The sequence below is a fragment of the Silurus meridionalis genome, chromosome 7 (genome assembly GCF_014805685.1).
Source record: "Silurus meridionalis isolate SWU-2019-XX chromosome 7, ASM1480568v1, whole genome shotgun sequence".
NCBI lineage: Eukaryota > Metazoa > Chordata > Actinopteri > Siluriformes > Siluridae > Silurus > Silurus meridionalis.
In genome coordinates this window covers 4,551,301-4,568,126 of record NC_060890.1, presented here as the reverse complement: position 1 = coordinate 4,568,126, position 16,826 = coordinate 4,551,301, and the positions used below count along the sequence as shown (strand labels likewise).

Here is a 16,826-nt window from a genome sequence, read left to right as displayed (position 1 = left end):
GTTTCCTGTAGTTTTTCACCAGGTTTGCACACACTGCAGGAGGGATTTTGGCCCACTCCTCCACACAGATCTTCTCTAGATCAGTCAGGTTTCTGGCCTGTCACTGAGAAACACAGAGTTTGAGCTCCCTCCAAAGATTCTCTATTGGGTTTAGGTCTGGAGACTGGCTAGGCCACGGTCTCATCTGACCACATGACTTTCTCCCATGACTCCTCTGGATCATCAAAATGGTCATTGGCAAACTAAAGACGTGCCTGGACATGTGCTGGTTTAAGCAGGGGAACCTTCCGTGCCATGCATGATTTCAAACTATGACGTCTTAGTGTATTACCAACAGTAACCTTGGAAACGGTTTTCCTTTTTTCACCAAGCTGCTTGGCAATTTACCCGTAGCCCTTTCCAGCCTTGTGGAGGTGTACAATTTTGTCTCTAGTGTCTTTGGACAGCTCTTTGGTCTTGGCCATGTTAGTTGTTGGATTCTTACTGATTGTATGGGGTGGACAGGTGTCTTTATGCAGCTAACGACCTCAAACAGGTGCATCTAATTTAGGATAATAAATGTGGTGGAGGTGGAGGCAGACTAACAGGTCTTTGAGCGTCAGAATTCTAGCTGATAAACAGGTGTTCAAATACTTATTTGCAGCTGTATCATACAAATAAATATTTAAAAAATCATACATTGTGATTTCTGGATTTTTTTTTTAGATTATGTCTCTCACAGTGGACATATATATATATATATATATATATATATATATATATATATATATATATATATATATATATATATATATATGCTACACAGCTGTTGCTAATATTTGTGTTAATAACTCTCTAATCAGTCGACTACAAGTGTTGCTGATAGAAAAAATCTAGGGTTAGGGTTTTTGTTTTGCAGCATGTTTTTAAACCCATTAGTAAAAACTGCTGTTGCTGCTGATAATCTCACACCAGCATCACGCGAAGGCAATGTCTGATGCAGTAACATGCTCTGGCCCCATCCCAATGCGGCGTGGCAATGTAGCCTACAGCAGGCTATGGTCGCTGACCTGCTGGATGTCCGAGTGGTGCTCCAAAAACAATGTGGGCTTCATTAATAATTGGAGCATTTTTGAGGGCAAGGCTGGCTTGTTAGGGCGGGACAGTATCCACCCCACTCGGAAAGGTGCTGCTCTCATTTCTTGTAGTATAGGTCATAGTCGCAGAACAGCACTAGTTAACAAGTGACTGTCTAGAACCAAGGCCAGGGAGCAGACAGACAGGCTAAACCGACCATCTGCTAGCTGCACACTGTCGTCACTCAGGATCCACCAAATTGAGACTGTGTCTGTCCGAAACCAAAATATAGGAATTCTCAGAAAGTCTGTTTTAGTAACCTGATTAAAATTAAATTAAATAGGACTGAATGCACAGCCAGCACCTCTGATCTAAAGATATGATTGCTGAATATTAGATCTCTCACGTCAAAAGCGCTTACTAAAAACGAAATTATTATTGACCAGGAGTTTAAAATAATGTGTTTGACAGAAACGTGGATTAAACCGAATGAAGTAACCCTGTAGACAGCAGTGTAATTACAGACAATTAATTACAAAGCTTCACTCTTATTCATGAGAATGACTTAATTTAATTAATTTCCTCATCAAAATCATCAAATTGCATTCTCGATCCCTTGCCTACAAGTTTCCTCGAACAGATAATTCCAGAGGTAATTCAACCTGAACTCTTCCATTAGCACTGGTTATGTACCTAAATCCTTAAAACTGGCAGTTATCAACCCCCTAATTAAGAAACCTGACCTTGACCCATGTCAGCTGTCCAACTACAGGCCAATATCAAATCTCCCCTTTATAGCCAAGATTTCAGAAAAGGTTGTAGCACAGCAGTTATGCTCACACCTACTTATGAATAAATTTTTTTAAATGTATCAGTCAGGATTTCAGCCTCATCATAGCACAGAGATGGCGCTAGTTAAGGTGGTAAATGACCTGTTATTGGCCTCTGATCAGGGTTTTGTCTCTTTACTTGTTTTGCTCGACCTTAGTGCAGCGTTTGACTCCATTGATCACACTATACTACTTGCTAGACTTGAGAACATTGTTGGAATGAAGGGAACAGCTCTCTTGTGGCTCAGGTCTTATTTGAGTGATCGCTATCAGTTTGTTGATGTTAATGGTGAGTTCTCCACACTCTCTGAGGTAAAGTTTGGTGTTCCTCAAGAATCTGACTTAGGCACACTGCTTTTCTCTTTATATATGCTGCCTCTTGGTGAAATTATACATAAACATGGTATTCGCTTCCATTGCTATGCTGATGATACACAGTTGTATAATTTAGCAAAGCCAGATGAGGGAGATCAGCTTAACAATGTTGAGAAGTGTGTAAAGGACAGTGGATGCTTGATAACTTTCTTCTGCTCAACTCAGATAAGACGGAGGTACTTGCACTAGGACCACATGCAGCTAGAAGCAAACTTTCCGATTACGTAGCATCTCTGGATGGTGTTTCTGTTTCGGCGTGTACGGCTGTCAAAGACCTTGGTGTTATTATTTACCCTAGTCTTTCCTTTGAGGCTCACGTGAATAATATCACCAGGATCGCCTTCTTTCACCTTAGAAATATTGCTAAAATTAGAAATATGATGTTGTTACAGGATGCAGAAAAACTAGTTCATGCTTTTGTTACTTCTAGATTAGACTACTGTAACGCTTTACTGTCTGGGTGTGCGAGTAAGTGCATGAATAAGCTTCAGTTAGTTCAGAATGCAGCAGCAAGTGTCCTCACTAGATCTAGGAAATATGACCACATCATTCCTGTTTTAATCAGTCTACACTGGCTCCCAATTAAATCTCGCATTGATTATAAAATACTACTACTGACGTATAAAGCACTTAATGGTCTCGCACCACAGTATCTGAGTGAACTTCTGTACCAGTATGATCCTCCACGCCTACTTAGATCAAAAGGTGCAGGCTATCTGTTGGTTCCTCAAATAATGAAGACTACAGCAGGGGGCAGATCTTTCTCTTATAAAGCCCCACAGTTATGGAACAGCCTTCCAATCAGTGTTCGGGACTCAGACACAGTCTCAGTGTTTTCTTAGGTAATGGAGCAGATCTGGAGGGAACATGGATATAGAGTGTTTGGTAAACTGGGATATTTGTATGCTGTCGTCCCCTCACATTCACACGTTCACTCAGGTTCGTTAATGGTGGTGGGTCGTCTCTTATCCCAGAGATCCCTCATGTCTGTGTTACCTCTGGTTCTCCCTTGTAGTTATGCTGCCATAGCGAGTCTTGCTGGAGTCCAAACTGCACAGTGACATTAACTTTCATACAACAATAAGAACACTTAATAATCCATATCCTTCTCCTTCTGTCACCCTCTTCTCTCTCTCTCTCTCTCTCTCTCTCTCTCTCTCTCTCGGTCAAGTTAAACATGCTCCTGAGGCTCCAGTGACCACTGTTCCTACCCCTCTCCATTCCGTGGATCTTCCCACTTCGTCCAGGCCTGCCTCTGGATAGTGTTCTCTTCGACTGGAGGCCACTCTGTCCAGCTTGGGACGGTTTCTTATCAACACCTTGGGTGGTTCCATGAAATTCCAGAGCAAGAACGAGAGCTTTGAGCATGGATTTGGACTGTAGTTAATGTCAACATTCTGCTACATTGACTCAGGACTACTTTTCACCCAGATGAGGATGGTTTCCCTCTTGAGTCTGGTTCCTCTCAAGGTTTCTTCCTTATGCCATCTCGGGGAGTTTTTCCTTGCCACAATCGCCACCGGCTTGCTAATCAGGGACAAACTTACTTATAAAGAACATATTCACTTTTAATCACCACATTATCTGTGTAAAACTGCTTTGAGACAATGTTCATTGTTAAAAGCGCTATACAAATAAAAATGAATTGAACTGAATTGAATCACAGCAACTATTGTGAGATCCAAAACACCAGACCTTAAAAGTGTGACTGCTCCTTTGGAACCAACAGCGAGATCTGGCAGCTGGTCTTGACTGTGGTCCAGAGAGGACTGACTCAGAGAAATACCAAAAAATTGCAGCCCAGAGCGTACAGACGAGCCACTGATTCTCTGTCAGTAGAGAAACACAAAACAGAATTAATCTTGAATGAGTGAACATAAATTTCTTTTGATTGTTGTAAATTTTGAAATTAAATTTAACATTATCTGCTGAATGTAGATAACAATAAACTAGGAAAAATTAAGCAGATAATGTGGAATTGTGTATATATATATATCTACAACAGCTCAAAATGGCAGGATTGGTATTGCCCTACAGAGCATGGTACACCAAGCGGGACCCATCCCCAGGTCTACTTTTTCCTTTCTGTATGACTTATACACTAGTTGATGCAGTACCAAAGCTTAATAAAATCAACACAGATATATCTATCAAATTAGACACTAATGAGACACTCCTGCGAAATGCACAATCTAAGAAGGAACATGCCAGGTTTTCATTTCCTTCACTGCAAGTTATGAGGTAAGTTATGAGGCAAGTTATGAGGTTGTGGCAGCGGGGAGCGTGGTCGAGCGTCGGTTTGTGAATGGGGGGCGGGGGCAGGACGCAGGTAACCAGAAGTGAGCGGAGGCATAGGGGTGTGTATGTGTGTGTGCCAGAAGAGCCGGTTGAGCGCTGTGCGACCAGACACCAGTGAGACAAAAGAAAAATAAATCATTGAATAAAAACAGCGGTGACGCCTGTGAACCGACCTGTTGTGGCTGTCCTTTTTTCTCACTCCCACTCGCTCTCCCACAGAGGTGTTATCAAAAGGTTTCAAGACTAGCTCTGTTAGTAGAAAAGTATTTATTTAGCTACGTTTACACACTATAACCTTCAAAATGTCCCCTTGCACAGCAATACAGCACTGGATCTCTGTAGTGGTGTCAAAACAGTGACCTCTGAGCTGGATCTTCATCTTTGTGAAAAAGGCAAAGTCTGCAGGAGCCAAATCTGGCAAGTAGGGTGGGTGCAGAAGTGAGATCAAGCAAAATTTCCTTTGACTTTCATGAAGTTGCCAAATGGTTTCGATATTTTCGGGGGTTGAGCTCCATTGTTAAATTGTCAATGACCCTTGTAGCATATATAATTCAATTGAATACTTTTATATGAATTGGCATTGTTTTATAACAAATATAATCACATGCATTTGCAACACTTTTCTGAAACTTGTAAAAAAACCCTTAGTTGTGGACTTTTCTATGATCATCATGCACAAGTTGCGAAATGGTTTTGAAATTTTCAGTGGTTGAGCTTCTTGAAGGTCTTCCTGATCTCTCATCGTCTTACAGTGATGTTCTTCAGCTCATGAAGCACTTGTGCTGCTTAAAAAACCTTAAACAATTAGTTGCAGCATTGTCATATGTCAAACGTATGTCATGTCAAATGTTTCTGTAGCAGATTTTCATGCAGAAGTTTACATTCTTTCTTTGGTCCATGATGAAATCCCAGATGTAGTATTGCCTGTCGTCAGAATAGCACCAGTTAGCACCATTCGGCTTAAAACTTTTTGATACCTTTTTGTATATATTTCATCTTACTTTTCTTCACACAGTCACACAGTCAAACTTAGTCAAGTATTCAGGGAACCTCCTTGATAACCACAGGGTGTATATGGACAACTTGGTTTTGGTGGAAGTAACATCATTGCCACATCTTCAGTGACCACAACACAAATACAAAAGATTCTGTGGTTTGCAAAATTGGTATGTTTTGCAAGAGTTTTAGTGATTGCTATAGGCGCATGTGGCAGGGCATCCAGGCGATCATGAATTACAAGACAACATCACCTGCTTGTGACCATGACGCCTCCCTCCCAGATGCGCTGAACGACTTCTACGCCCGGTTTGAGGCACAGAACAACGTGAAGGTGAGGAAGACCACCCCTCCTCCCACTGGCCTCTGTCTAACCACAGCTGAAGTAAGGAAAACTTTATGCAGAGTTAACCCACGGAAGTCTGTTGGACCAGACAACAGTCCTGGAAGAGTGCTCAGGGAATGTGCAGATCAGCTAGTGGTTGTCTTTACTGACATCTTCAGCATCTACCTGAGCAGTAACGTTGTTCCCACGTGCTTCAAGACAACGACCATTGTTCCCCTGCCAAAGAAATCTACTGTCTCCAGCCTCAATGACTATCGTCCCGTCGCGCTCACACCCATCGTGATGAAGTGCTTCGAGAGGCTCGACATGAGGCACATTAAGATCCAGCTCCCACCCTCCCTGGGACCCATGCAGTTTGCGTATCGTCCGAACCGTTCTACGGACGATGCCATCTCCACAACCCTCCATCTGGCCCTCACCCACCAGGACAACAAGGACTCATATGTACGAATGATTCCTCAGCACCTGATTAAGAAGTTGAGCCTACTGGGCCTGAACACCTCCCTCTGTAACTGGATCCTGGACTTCCTGACTGGAAGACCTCAGTCAGTCCGGATCGGGAACAGCATCTCCAGCACCACCACACTGAGCACTGGGGCCCCCCAGGGCTGTGTGATCAGTCCACTGCTGTTCACTTTGCTGACTCATGACTGTGTAGCAATGCACAGCTTGAATCACATCGTCAAGTTTGCCAATGACACGACCGTGGTGGGTCTAATCAGCAAGAACGACGAGTCAGCATACAGAGAGGAGGTGCAACGGTTAACAGCCTGGTGTGGAGCTAACAAACTGACTCTGAACATTGACAAAACCAAAGAGATGTTTGTGGACTTCAGGAGAGCACAGAGCGACCAATCTCCACTGATTATTGATAGATCCTCAGTGGAGATCATGAAGAGCACCACATTCTTTGGTGTTCATCTGGTAGACAACTCTCTATCTGCTGTTATTTTTGCACCTTTCACTGTATTATACTGTTCACTCTTGACTGCTTCTGTTTCTGCTGTTTTTGCACTACAGTGTTCTGGTATACTCACCCCTGGGTATAGTTTTTAGGTTTACTGGTCGGTGCTATATTTTTTTTTTTTTACTTTTATGTCTTGTCTTGTGTTGTCTTGTGTTGTCTGTCTGCACTGTCTGTCTGTACTTTTTTTGTCTGCAGTGTTTGCACTAGGTTGCACTTTATGTAGCTTTGTGTTGTGTTGTAGCTCTATGTTGTTTAGTGTAGCACCAGGGTTCTGGAGGAACGTTGTCTCGTTTTTACTGTGTACTGTGTACAACTGTGTATAGTACAAATGACAATAAAAGCCTCTTGACTTGACTTGACTTCACTATAGTGATTAGGGGTTGACAGTTTAGTGATATAACTATATTTGCCACTGTTGCCTTGTATTAAGATCTGCCTTTCGTTTTAGATTTGTTATGAATTAATGTTAATTGCACCTTGACTTGATTTAACACTGATCTTGGATTCATGTAATGTTTATGTCAGATTGAAAACTTATTAGTTAAGTCTTTCGTGAATACGTTTCTCTTAGGTAAAGGAGCAGATCAAGAGGGATCATGGTTATGGTGAACTGGATGTAAAGATGCTGTGATCCTACCAGTCTGTGATACATTCTTGCTCTCCCTTTTAGCAGCAATAGCTAGTCCAGTTATTTTTTCCCGTCTCCCCATGTTAGCCCCAATGTCAATTTCAAATATATTACAATCATTGATCATGTTTAAACAAGCTCAGATTTCTGTTTATTACAACACATTTTAAATAATGAAATTTGAATGACAATAGGAAGTTACCATACACTTTTTTTCTGACCTGTGAATAGGTAGGGGCAATATCTGCATTTCTTCCATTAAAGATGTAGATGCTGCCCTGGCCATTGTCCTCTAGAGGTGCTCCTACCACTACATCCATCTTACCATCCCTGTTTAAATCTGCAGGGCTGGCCAATGTCATTCCAAACCTTCCTCTTTTCCTGGAGTTCCTTTCAGTACTTGTTTATATGTTACCTGTAAAAAATGCAGAAAAAAGTTTGTGTGTTGCTAAAGAATGTAACGTTAAGTCGTGGGTTTTTAAAGTAAACATGTATTACCTACAAAAGCAACCGAAACAGGTAAATAAAACCCAAGCCTAAAGGAGATGCTTAGAATATTGCACCCACCAGTTTTATTCTAAAACTACATGACAAAACATCTAATGAAAATAATGTAGTTCACAGTAATCAAATAAATCAAGTAAAAAATTTACATTGTTTAATTGTTTACTGCAATTTATACTCAGTTATTTATATTTGATGGGTTTTGCGGTTGCAGGGAGAAGAGGTGGAGAAGGTGGAGCAGTTCAGGTACCTGGGGTCAACAGTGCAAAGTAACAAAGAGTGTGTTAGAGAAATGAAGAAAAGAGTACAGGCAGGGTGGAGTGGGTAAAGAAGAGTGGCAGGAGTGATTTGTGATAGAAGGGAATCTGCAAGAGTGAAAGGGAAAGTTTATAGGACTGTGGTGAGACCTGCGATGTTGTATGGATTAGAGACAGTGGCATTGAGTAAAAGACAGGAGGTGGAGCTGGAGGTAGCAGAGCTGAAGATGTTGAGATTTTCGTTGGGAGTGACGAGAATGGACAGGATTAGAAATGAGTTTATTAGAGGGACAGCGCATGTAGGTCGTTTTGGAGACAAGGTGAGGGAGGCAAGATTGAGATGGTTTGGACATGTGCAGAGAAGGGACATAAGGTATATCGGTTGGAGAATGCTGAGGATGGAGCCAAGAAGGAGGAAAAGAAGAAGGCTAAGGAGGCGGTTTATAAATGTGGTGAGGGAAGACATGCAGGTAGTTGGGTTGAAAGAGGCAGATGTAGAGGACAGAGGGGTATGGAGACGGATGATCCGCTGTGGCGACCATTAATGGGAGAAGGCGAAAGAAGAAGAAGAAGAAGAAGATTTATATATTATGCGTTTTTAATATTATTCCTTTTGTAGACATCTTTACAAACTTCCTATACAATACTGTATGTCAGCCTTTTTTTGAAACCACTAAATAAACAACAAAATGTAACAAAAAGCTCCCTATCAAAAGCCACACTCAATGCTGCATTTCATAACGCTATGGGAATGACCCTTGTTTGACCGGTTGTGAAGCATTTGTGTCAAACATGGCAAGAATTTTGGTTAAATAACCTCGGCGGGTGACAGCATTTGCATGCATTCACCTGCAAGGGTATAAATAGACACGACACGGACACATCTTCAGGTTTCTTTGTCTTCAGAGATCGCATTGTGTGTGTGCTGTGTCTGTAGCATTGCGCTGTTAAAAAAAAGAGAGTCTACATATATTACAAAAAAAAATAATGTTTGAGGGTTGCATCCAATTTTAGAAATTTTGCCCTTAAGCTATTACCTTAGAACATACAGGTTCAAAATGCTAACAGTAAAAAGGACTGCATTTTAAATTCAATCCAGGGAGTGGTTTGTGATAATGTGCATCAAGGATGCATACTGCCATAAAAAAAATAAATAAACAAGATCTGTGATCCCAGGGCTCCTTAAATCTCTGGGTTTGAGACTCAATGCCAAGTAAGGCGTTCTCTCTCTGACCCAAATCACAATGTATTTGGAGACTGTAGGTGATTTAGTCACGATACAGGTGCAGCTGCCACCTGCACACATGAAACCCAGCCTAAATGCAATAAAGAATATCAAGCTAGGCCAGAAAGGTCTAGTAAATTACCTTCAAAATTTTCAAGTCTTATTGCACAGTGATACCTTAGGGTCTCCTGCACATAAGACCATTTTAATTGTGGCTCAGAGCCAGAGGATTTCATCTAAGGGCCAATTCCCAGAGGCAGATGAATTGCATTATTGGAATAAGAATGTGGAGCCAGTTAGTTCTGGGAAAGATCTTATGAGGCAGGACAATGTCTCCAACTCTTCAGCTCACCTGGGTCTGGATCTAATGGCTCATAGGTGGCCCAGCCTGTATCTTCACAGAGTTCCTCCTATTGTTCTGCTCCCAGGAGCCTAATGACACTCCATGCCGAACCAGGTAACTATGCTGTACTGGTTGAGGATGTGGTTGGGACCTTTTCTTTTTTACCGCATTAGCCAGTGACATAAGTCAGAGAGGTTTTTATATGCTATGGGGCTTGCAACTGGTCAAACTCCACGTCTAAGAGTCAATGCTTATTCAACCAGGAGATTGCCCACATTTATCAGGTTTTATAGTCAGATGTTGTTGCTAATCCGGGCTTGTAAGAATGCCTCTGTGTCTGCACTGGGGGTGTGTCCGGACGTCTCTCCAGACAAAGACATAACCTGAAGATGTGTCCATTTCACATATATATGGGTTGTTAATGTACCTTTAAAAACCCGGGTTCAATCCATACTCTGACCAAGGCTTCTGTATTTACCTACTGTTCCTTTTTACTTCTCGTTATCTTAATAAAGAGCCTAAAATAATTTTCACCTATTGACACCATCTTCACCAAGCTTAAGCTCATAAATGCTTATGACTTGATAATAATCATAACGGAAGTGAACAAGTGGAAAACTGATTTCCAAACCCCCCACCAATACATAGTCACAAAATATAAGTTTATGAGTAAAGAAGACACTATACTATTTAGGAAGTTAAAACTGTATTAGGTTTTTGGTAGCCAAAAAAATTTAGGAGAATAGTTATTTTAAAACATGTTATGATGATAAAATGTATTTCCAGTAAGTGTCAAATGTTATTAAGTAGAGACTCCTGATTTTTTTTCTTAATCTGAGTTTGAAAATCTATGGTATAATATAATATAATATAATATAATATAATATAATATAATATAATATAATATAATATAATATAATATAATATAAATATATAATATGATATGATATAAGTCAAAGGTGTTAAACTACTCTGGAACAAGCATTTTCATTTAAATTTTAAGAATAACAGTACAAATTCTGCTATGTTACTTTAACACTGTTGAGTTTTCGCTTTACCTGGGATTGCATAAATGTGTAGACAAAAACCTTTCCTTCCTGATCCCCCTCATTATGCAGTGGAGCAGAAACAAGTAGAAGATCTGAAAATGTATTTGAGTCCAAGTCCACCACACATAACTCAGCACCATAATAGGCACCAATTTGAGGCTGTAAAAAAAAGATGACTGGATGTATGTTTCTGATCCAGGAAAATACATTATTTAAATCCCAAGGATTGAATACTGTGTAGCAGAGCTGTGAGGAAAAATGTATTAAGTGATGTATTGCAATGCAGCCTTTTATAATATAATTAGATCACCTCAGGAGAATCCAGTGAATGAACGGTGCCTGTAGTGTCTGATATGATCACTTTGCCTGTGTGATTATTTCTTGGAGCTCCCTGAATAATGTATTTATTTGGCCATACATTTGCTACTGTCATGGAATAACCTGTGAACACAGGAGAGGCAGTCAGGAGTTATGCTTAATTATATTACATATTTACTCCCTGATGTACAGTATATACAGATATACAATACATATGAGGTGATATCCAAAAGATCATGTTGAGAGGTGTGGCCTCCATGGTCAACACCTCGAGCCCTTCGTCATGGTTCTCAAATGATTCCTAAACATTTCTCGCAGCCTGAGAGGGCGCTCTGCCCTGTATGAAGTGGACAGTAGCCGTATATGATAACTTTTTGTTTTTTACTTGTTTTCTGCGAGGTTTATGTTTGTTTTTTGTTTTGCATTTCATACTTAAAACTTAAAAAAAAATGTTCCCCATTAATTAAACATTTGTTTCTTTGTCTTCCCGACATGTTGTGCCTGTAGCCCATTAGCCCGACTACCACTAGTGTTGATTACATTGCCTCACACAGTTTATCTTTACCTGCTCTTATAAGCACTATTTCGTTTGTGTTGTCATTTAAGCACAGGCGGGAACTTGTTCAAGTTGCAGTTAGGATTCAGGTTTAAATCATTGAAATAGTAGAAAACCTCTACTATCTCATCCGCTGGCCACAGTGTATAGATCCCCAGTCTATAGACTCCCCTATGTTTGAGGACTTTATGAATTTCTTAACTGAAACGAATTTAAAGAATTAGAAACACAATTGGGGCAGTCCAACCTCTAAGAGCATTTCGTGATTCAGTCTCATCTAAAGCTATCTAAGCTCCACAATTACTTTCCTATACTTTGCTTTACATGTATAGGACAGAAAAAGCTGTACTATCTTATTACCAAAACCAAATCAACAACATATCTGTTAGATCCCATTCCAATTAAATTACATGAAAAAGTGTTACATACTGTACAGGTGGTGAGCGTCTTCTCAATATTATTAACTCCACGTTATCTTTAAGTCACATCCCTATACCCCTCAAGTTGGCAGTTATTAAGCCCCTCAGTGAAAAACTATATTTCTCTGTCAGTTTTCCTAGATCTTAGTCCTGCATTCAATACTATAGATCATAACTCTCTACTGGATCACTTACAGAATTACATAGGTTCAGGAACAGCTTTGTCCCCGGGTTATAATGCGATTACCTATGATTTTACAATCTTACAATGACAATAGTGATAGAACAAAATTGTAAAAATATTGTAAGTTTTGCATGGCAGGCAACAATAGCTGCATATTCTCCACGCTCCACTTCTGAACTGGCGCTCGTCCACACGCCCACTGCCACATACACATATCCTTTGCTTATACCTTTGCCTACGCAATGGTTTGGCTTTTGTACAAAATATAAAAAATGACTTAAATTGCTTAGGTTGAGGTTTGAAAGGATTCTTGCCTAAATAACTGTCCTCATTGTCACCCTTCTGAAAGGTTCCTGAAGGTTCTCCACTGTTGTACATCTGATAACCACCTTTCCACTGAAAGGCTCCAACTGCACCCATTATTATTTGTCCCTAAAGATACACACAAAAAAAAAAACTTTAAATCAGCTCCTGATATTTTATTTCTGTTGTAACATTTGGATAGTAGAAGAAGATAACAAGTGTATAAAACTTGGTGTTTATTTGCCAAGCAATTTAACACTGCATGGCATGTGTAATATCACAGAATTTGCTGTAACGACAATGAGTCAAGTTTAAATCTAAACCAAATACTTGGTACTTTCAAAGATTGAAATTGGAAACACATATACATGGTTTAGAAATGCATATTAGATATATAAATATATAGGGACGCTGAATGTGTGGCATAGAGACGCAGTGTCTCGTTCCCCGGTAGGGAACTAGGGTTTCATACGTTACCTAGAGATGTTCCCTTTCAGGAACTCGAGTTGCGTCGGAACGCTTTGGAAACAAGAATCCAATAACACCACAATGACCAGTCCCTGACTAGTGGGAATGAGCACAGCTAGGTTAAAAAACAGAGGTGCCAAGAGTGGCACAGAGGTCAAGGTTGGAATGGAGCGGGAAGGGAGACCAATGGACCCGTAAGAAAACGCTATAGCGTCAATAATCCATCTGCTGAGCGTCTGCTTATGAGCAGGATGGCCTCTCCTCAGAGGGCCGTAGAAGATGAACACTTGTTCAGACTTCCTCCAGGGACATGTCCTCCGGTGGACATAGCAGTCCAGTGCTCGTACTGGGCACAGCGGGTTAAATCTTTTGCGAACTGCTCCTGCAGAAACTCCAGCACTGAACCAACTGGGCAGTGGACTAAGTACATGAAAGTACGCCCCTTCAGATCTACCGTGACAAACCAGTCCTCAGATCTGATTTGAGACACGACCTGCTTGAGGGTCAGCATCTTGTACCGGAGCCTCATCAAAGAGCGGTTCAGCTGACGTAGATCTAGGGCGTAGATCAGCTGACGTATATCTTTTTGGGAACTATGTGCTGTAGAACCCGAACTCTCTGTATGACGAAGGAACCAACTCGATTGCCTCCTTCCTCAGGAGAGTGTCTACTTCTCGTTCCAGGACCAGAGACTACATCTAAATCATATAACTCAGGTATGTCTAGAGCCAGGGCAGTCACCAGACACGGCTCTAGAGACGATACTTCATGGTCCGGGTGGAACCCAAGAAGGGAACCTCATTGGAGCTGGCCATGCCCTGAAACACATTTCTTCGCAGTTTTAACAAACCAGGTTTGAAGCCACAGGGAAACAGGCACCGAAAGAAGCAGTGCTACATGCTCTCTGGTCATCCCTGCACAGGTCGAGTCAGAACCTTTTGGCCGAAGCCCACTTCCTGGAGATGACAGTCCCCAGATCTGCCACCTCACGGTGCTTTGACCCAGGGCGTGGGGGGAGAGCACGTCGTGAAGCTCCGTGTCTGCACTTGCCGGTGCAAAGAGCTGGGTTGAGATTGGGGCTGCACTGCCGAGCAGCCCCATGAGAGCTTGTCTGTTGAAAAGGGAACCCCAGGAACCAGAGCGCCGCTCTGCCTCAGCAAGAGTGGGACCGGAACCGCGAGGAGTGGGGACGCCCTCCTCAAAGAGCACCCGCCAGGGTATAGGCATGCGAGCGCAAAAGAGCCGATATCGCATGCTCCGCTTCCAAACAAGCCACACACAGGCTGTGTGTATATCCCTTCCCATAATAAAAATGGAGGTAAAAAAGTGTGCTTGGTTTCCTTCAATGCCTTCATTATATATATATTTTTTGACAGACAGACAATTAATTTACACAGAGCGCTTCATGAACAAACAAAAGTGGAAGCCGGCTTCTCTCCATGGGCGTTTTATACTTCCTGGTCGTTATGTCACCCCGCCGGTGACAGCCTCCCATTAATTTTGACTGATTGGACTTATTCAGAGCATGGACAGCGCAGTCGTGTTCCCAAAGCGTTCTGACGCAGCTCAAGTTCCTGAAAGGGAAATCAGATACTGGATGCTGTCACATGCTCTTACCTTAAACCTTCGAAGGAATTGTCCACACTCCACACTTACACATTTTTAGTGTATAATTGTTTTCTCTACCACCAGGAAATTGAACAAAATAAAGCCAATATACATTAACTTGAAACAATATTCTGACAGCTCTACATTTGAACATTATGTTTCAATATTATTGGATAGAGGTGTCCAAGATTGTTGGGATTTTATTAAAAGTGAAAAAACGCAATGATATGAAACATAACTTGTGCTAGTTAAAGCACAACTGAAAAGTTTAACCTACATTTTGAAAAAAATCGGCACTGAATCCATCCTGTGCAAATTCCATCTTAGCAGATTCCCCTGTAGTCTTGGTTCCTAATACAGCACAAATAGCAGTTAATGTAAATTCTTTCAATTTTCTTTTTTCAGCACCATACAATGAATACTGTGTGAAGAGGGCAATTGTAATAGGGGAACTTTTACACAGGTCAAATGTACTTTACCTTCAATTGCAATGATAGTCTCTTCTAGTGCGTTCCGAATTTCCTCCAGTACAGAAAAGTCATTCACTTTAAATACATGTTTAGCATCTGGATCCGATGCAATAGTTTTCAACTCATTTTCTGCATCTCTGCTGTCAAAGGCACCGCCAACCTAGTGAAGTAAAAATCAGAGAATAAATAAAAATACTTTGTGAGTTCAACAGTATTCCACACATATTATATTTTATACATACAAACTATACATACCAAAAAAAATCTTTTTAACCTTATACAAATTATTACTAGAATTAAAGCATGTTAGCATCCTCTGGAGAGATTTGTCAACAACAACAAATTTGTCTCAATAAAATTTTTTAGATGGTTGCTTATATTTTATTTTATTCAATTTATTATTTATTTTTACTTTACATTTAATCATAATCATATGTCAAAGAAGTAATGAAATATCCTGGTTCAATAAATAATTTCTAAAATAATTAAAAAAATAATAAATAATTTTAACCCTGAAAAATTATAAACATGATCTTTGCCTAAATATAAATGAGTTTTTAATAAAGTGCTGCCTGAGAGGGCAAAGAGGCATCCACTATAGATTTGTTCGTTGTGGACAGAGGTTATTCCAGAATTTTGTAAACTTTATGATATTTTGTACGGTAGATGATGAGATTGATAATTGACAATTTGATATTGAGGAATTCACACTTTGATATTAAGGAAGATTATTTTTAAATTGTTCCACAATTTGTCTATGCAGTTTTTCACACATTCTGCACATCTTTAGTTGTGACTACTTATTCTTTTTTTATATACAATCATCTTACTGACCTTACTGACTGATATTTTAATTAGTTGCAATATTAAGCTGTTTCTCTATACAAACACTTACATTTTATTTTCAGTTGTGAATAAAATATACAGCATATACAGTATACACACAATATTAAGAAAAGTTTGCAACAAGTCCAAAATTTTATTTACAGCTACTGTAGATAATTACTAATGTAAAAACTGTCTTGTTGGACAGTTTTTACATATTGAATAATACATAATATCAATACAGTTAATAAAACATTCATAGCAGTCTAATGAATGGGTAATGTAGGCAAAATTCTTACCCCTATAGCATAGCGAATAATTTTCTTTTTCTCTGCACTGTTAGCAGCAGATGGTAGATCATTCCGATCATGTGATTGACCATCAGTAATGACCACCAACACTCTGTTAGCTTTTTCTCTGGCTCCTGCCTGAATGCTAAATACTTCATTCCTGTGCAAAACAAATGCTTTGATAGCATTCACTTACTTTTGTGTAAGATAAAAATGGAACATAAACTATTTTGGCTTTTTATTTGTGATACTTACACAACTTTTTTGATAGCAGTGGCAGTGTAGGTACCACCCCTAAATTGAGTGATACTTTGTATTTGATTAGTGCTTGAAAAGCTGTTGAAATGTATGTGTATTTCACACCCACTTGAATATTGTGCAACTGCAAACTGAAAAGGAAAAATAATATTCACAATAATATATATTTAATATTTTTCACAGTATATTTCTAAGAGTCTATTTTGCTGAATCAGTTTTCAATCAATTTAGTCTAAATCAGCTACACTGATTT

The 16,826-nt window shown here is 40.1% G+C and overlaps 1 protein-coding gene across 1 annotated transcript in view; it reads right to left on the bottom strand.

The window, feature by feature from the left end:
- LOC124388803 (integrin alpha-X-like) overlaps window positions 1-16,826 on the bottom strand; it is a 79,574-nt gene that overhangs the window by 19,311 nt on the left and 43,437 nt on the right. Inside the window, 9 exon segments of the mRNA XM_046853832.1 lie at window positions 3,957-4,090; window positions 7,718-7,897; window positions 10,884-11,033; window positions 11,185-11,315; window positions 12,666-12,783; window positions 15,008-15,081; window positions 15,210-15,360; window positions 16,325-16,475; window positions 16,571-16,704. Coding sequence (XP_046709788.1) covers window positions 3,957-4,090; window positions 7,718-7,897; window positions 10,884-11,033; window positions 11,185-11,315; window positions 12,666-12,783; window positions 15,008-15,081; window positions 15,210-15,360; window positions 16,325-16,475; window positions 16,571-16,704 — 1,223 coding nt within the window.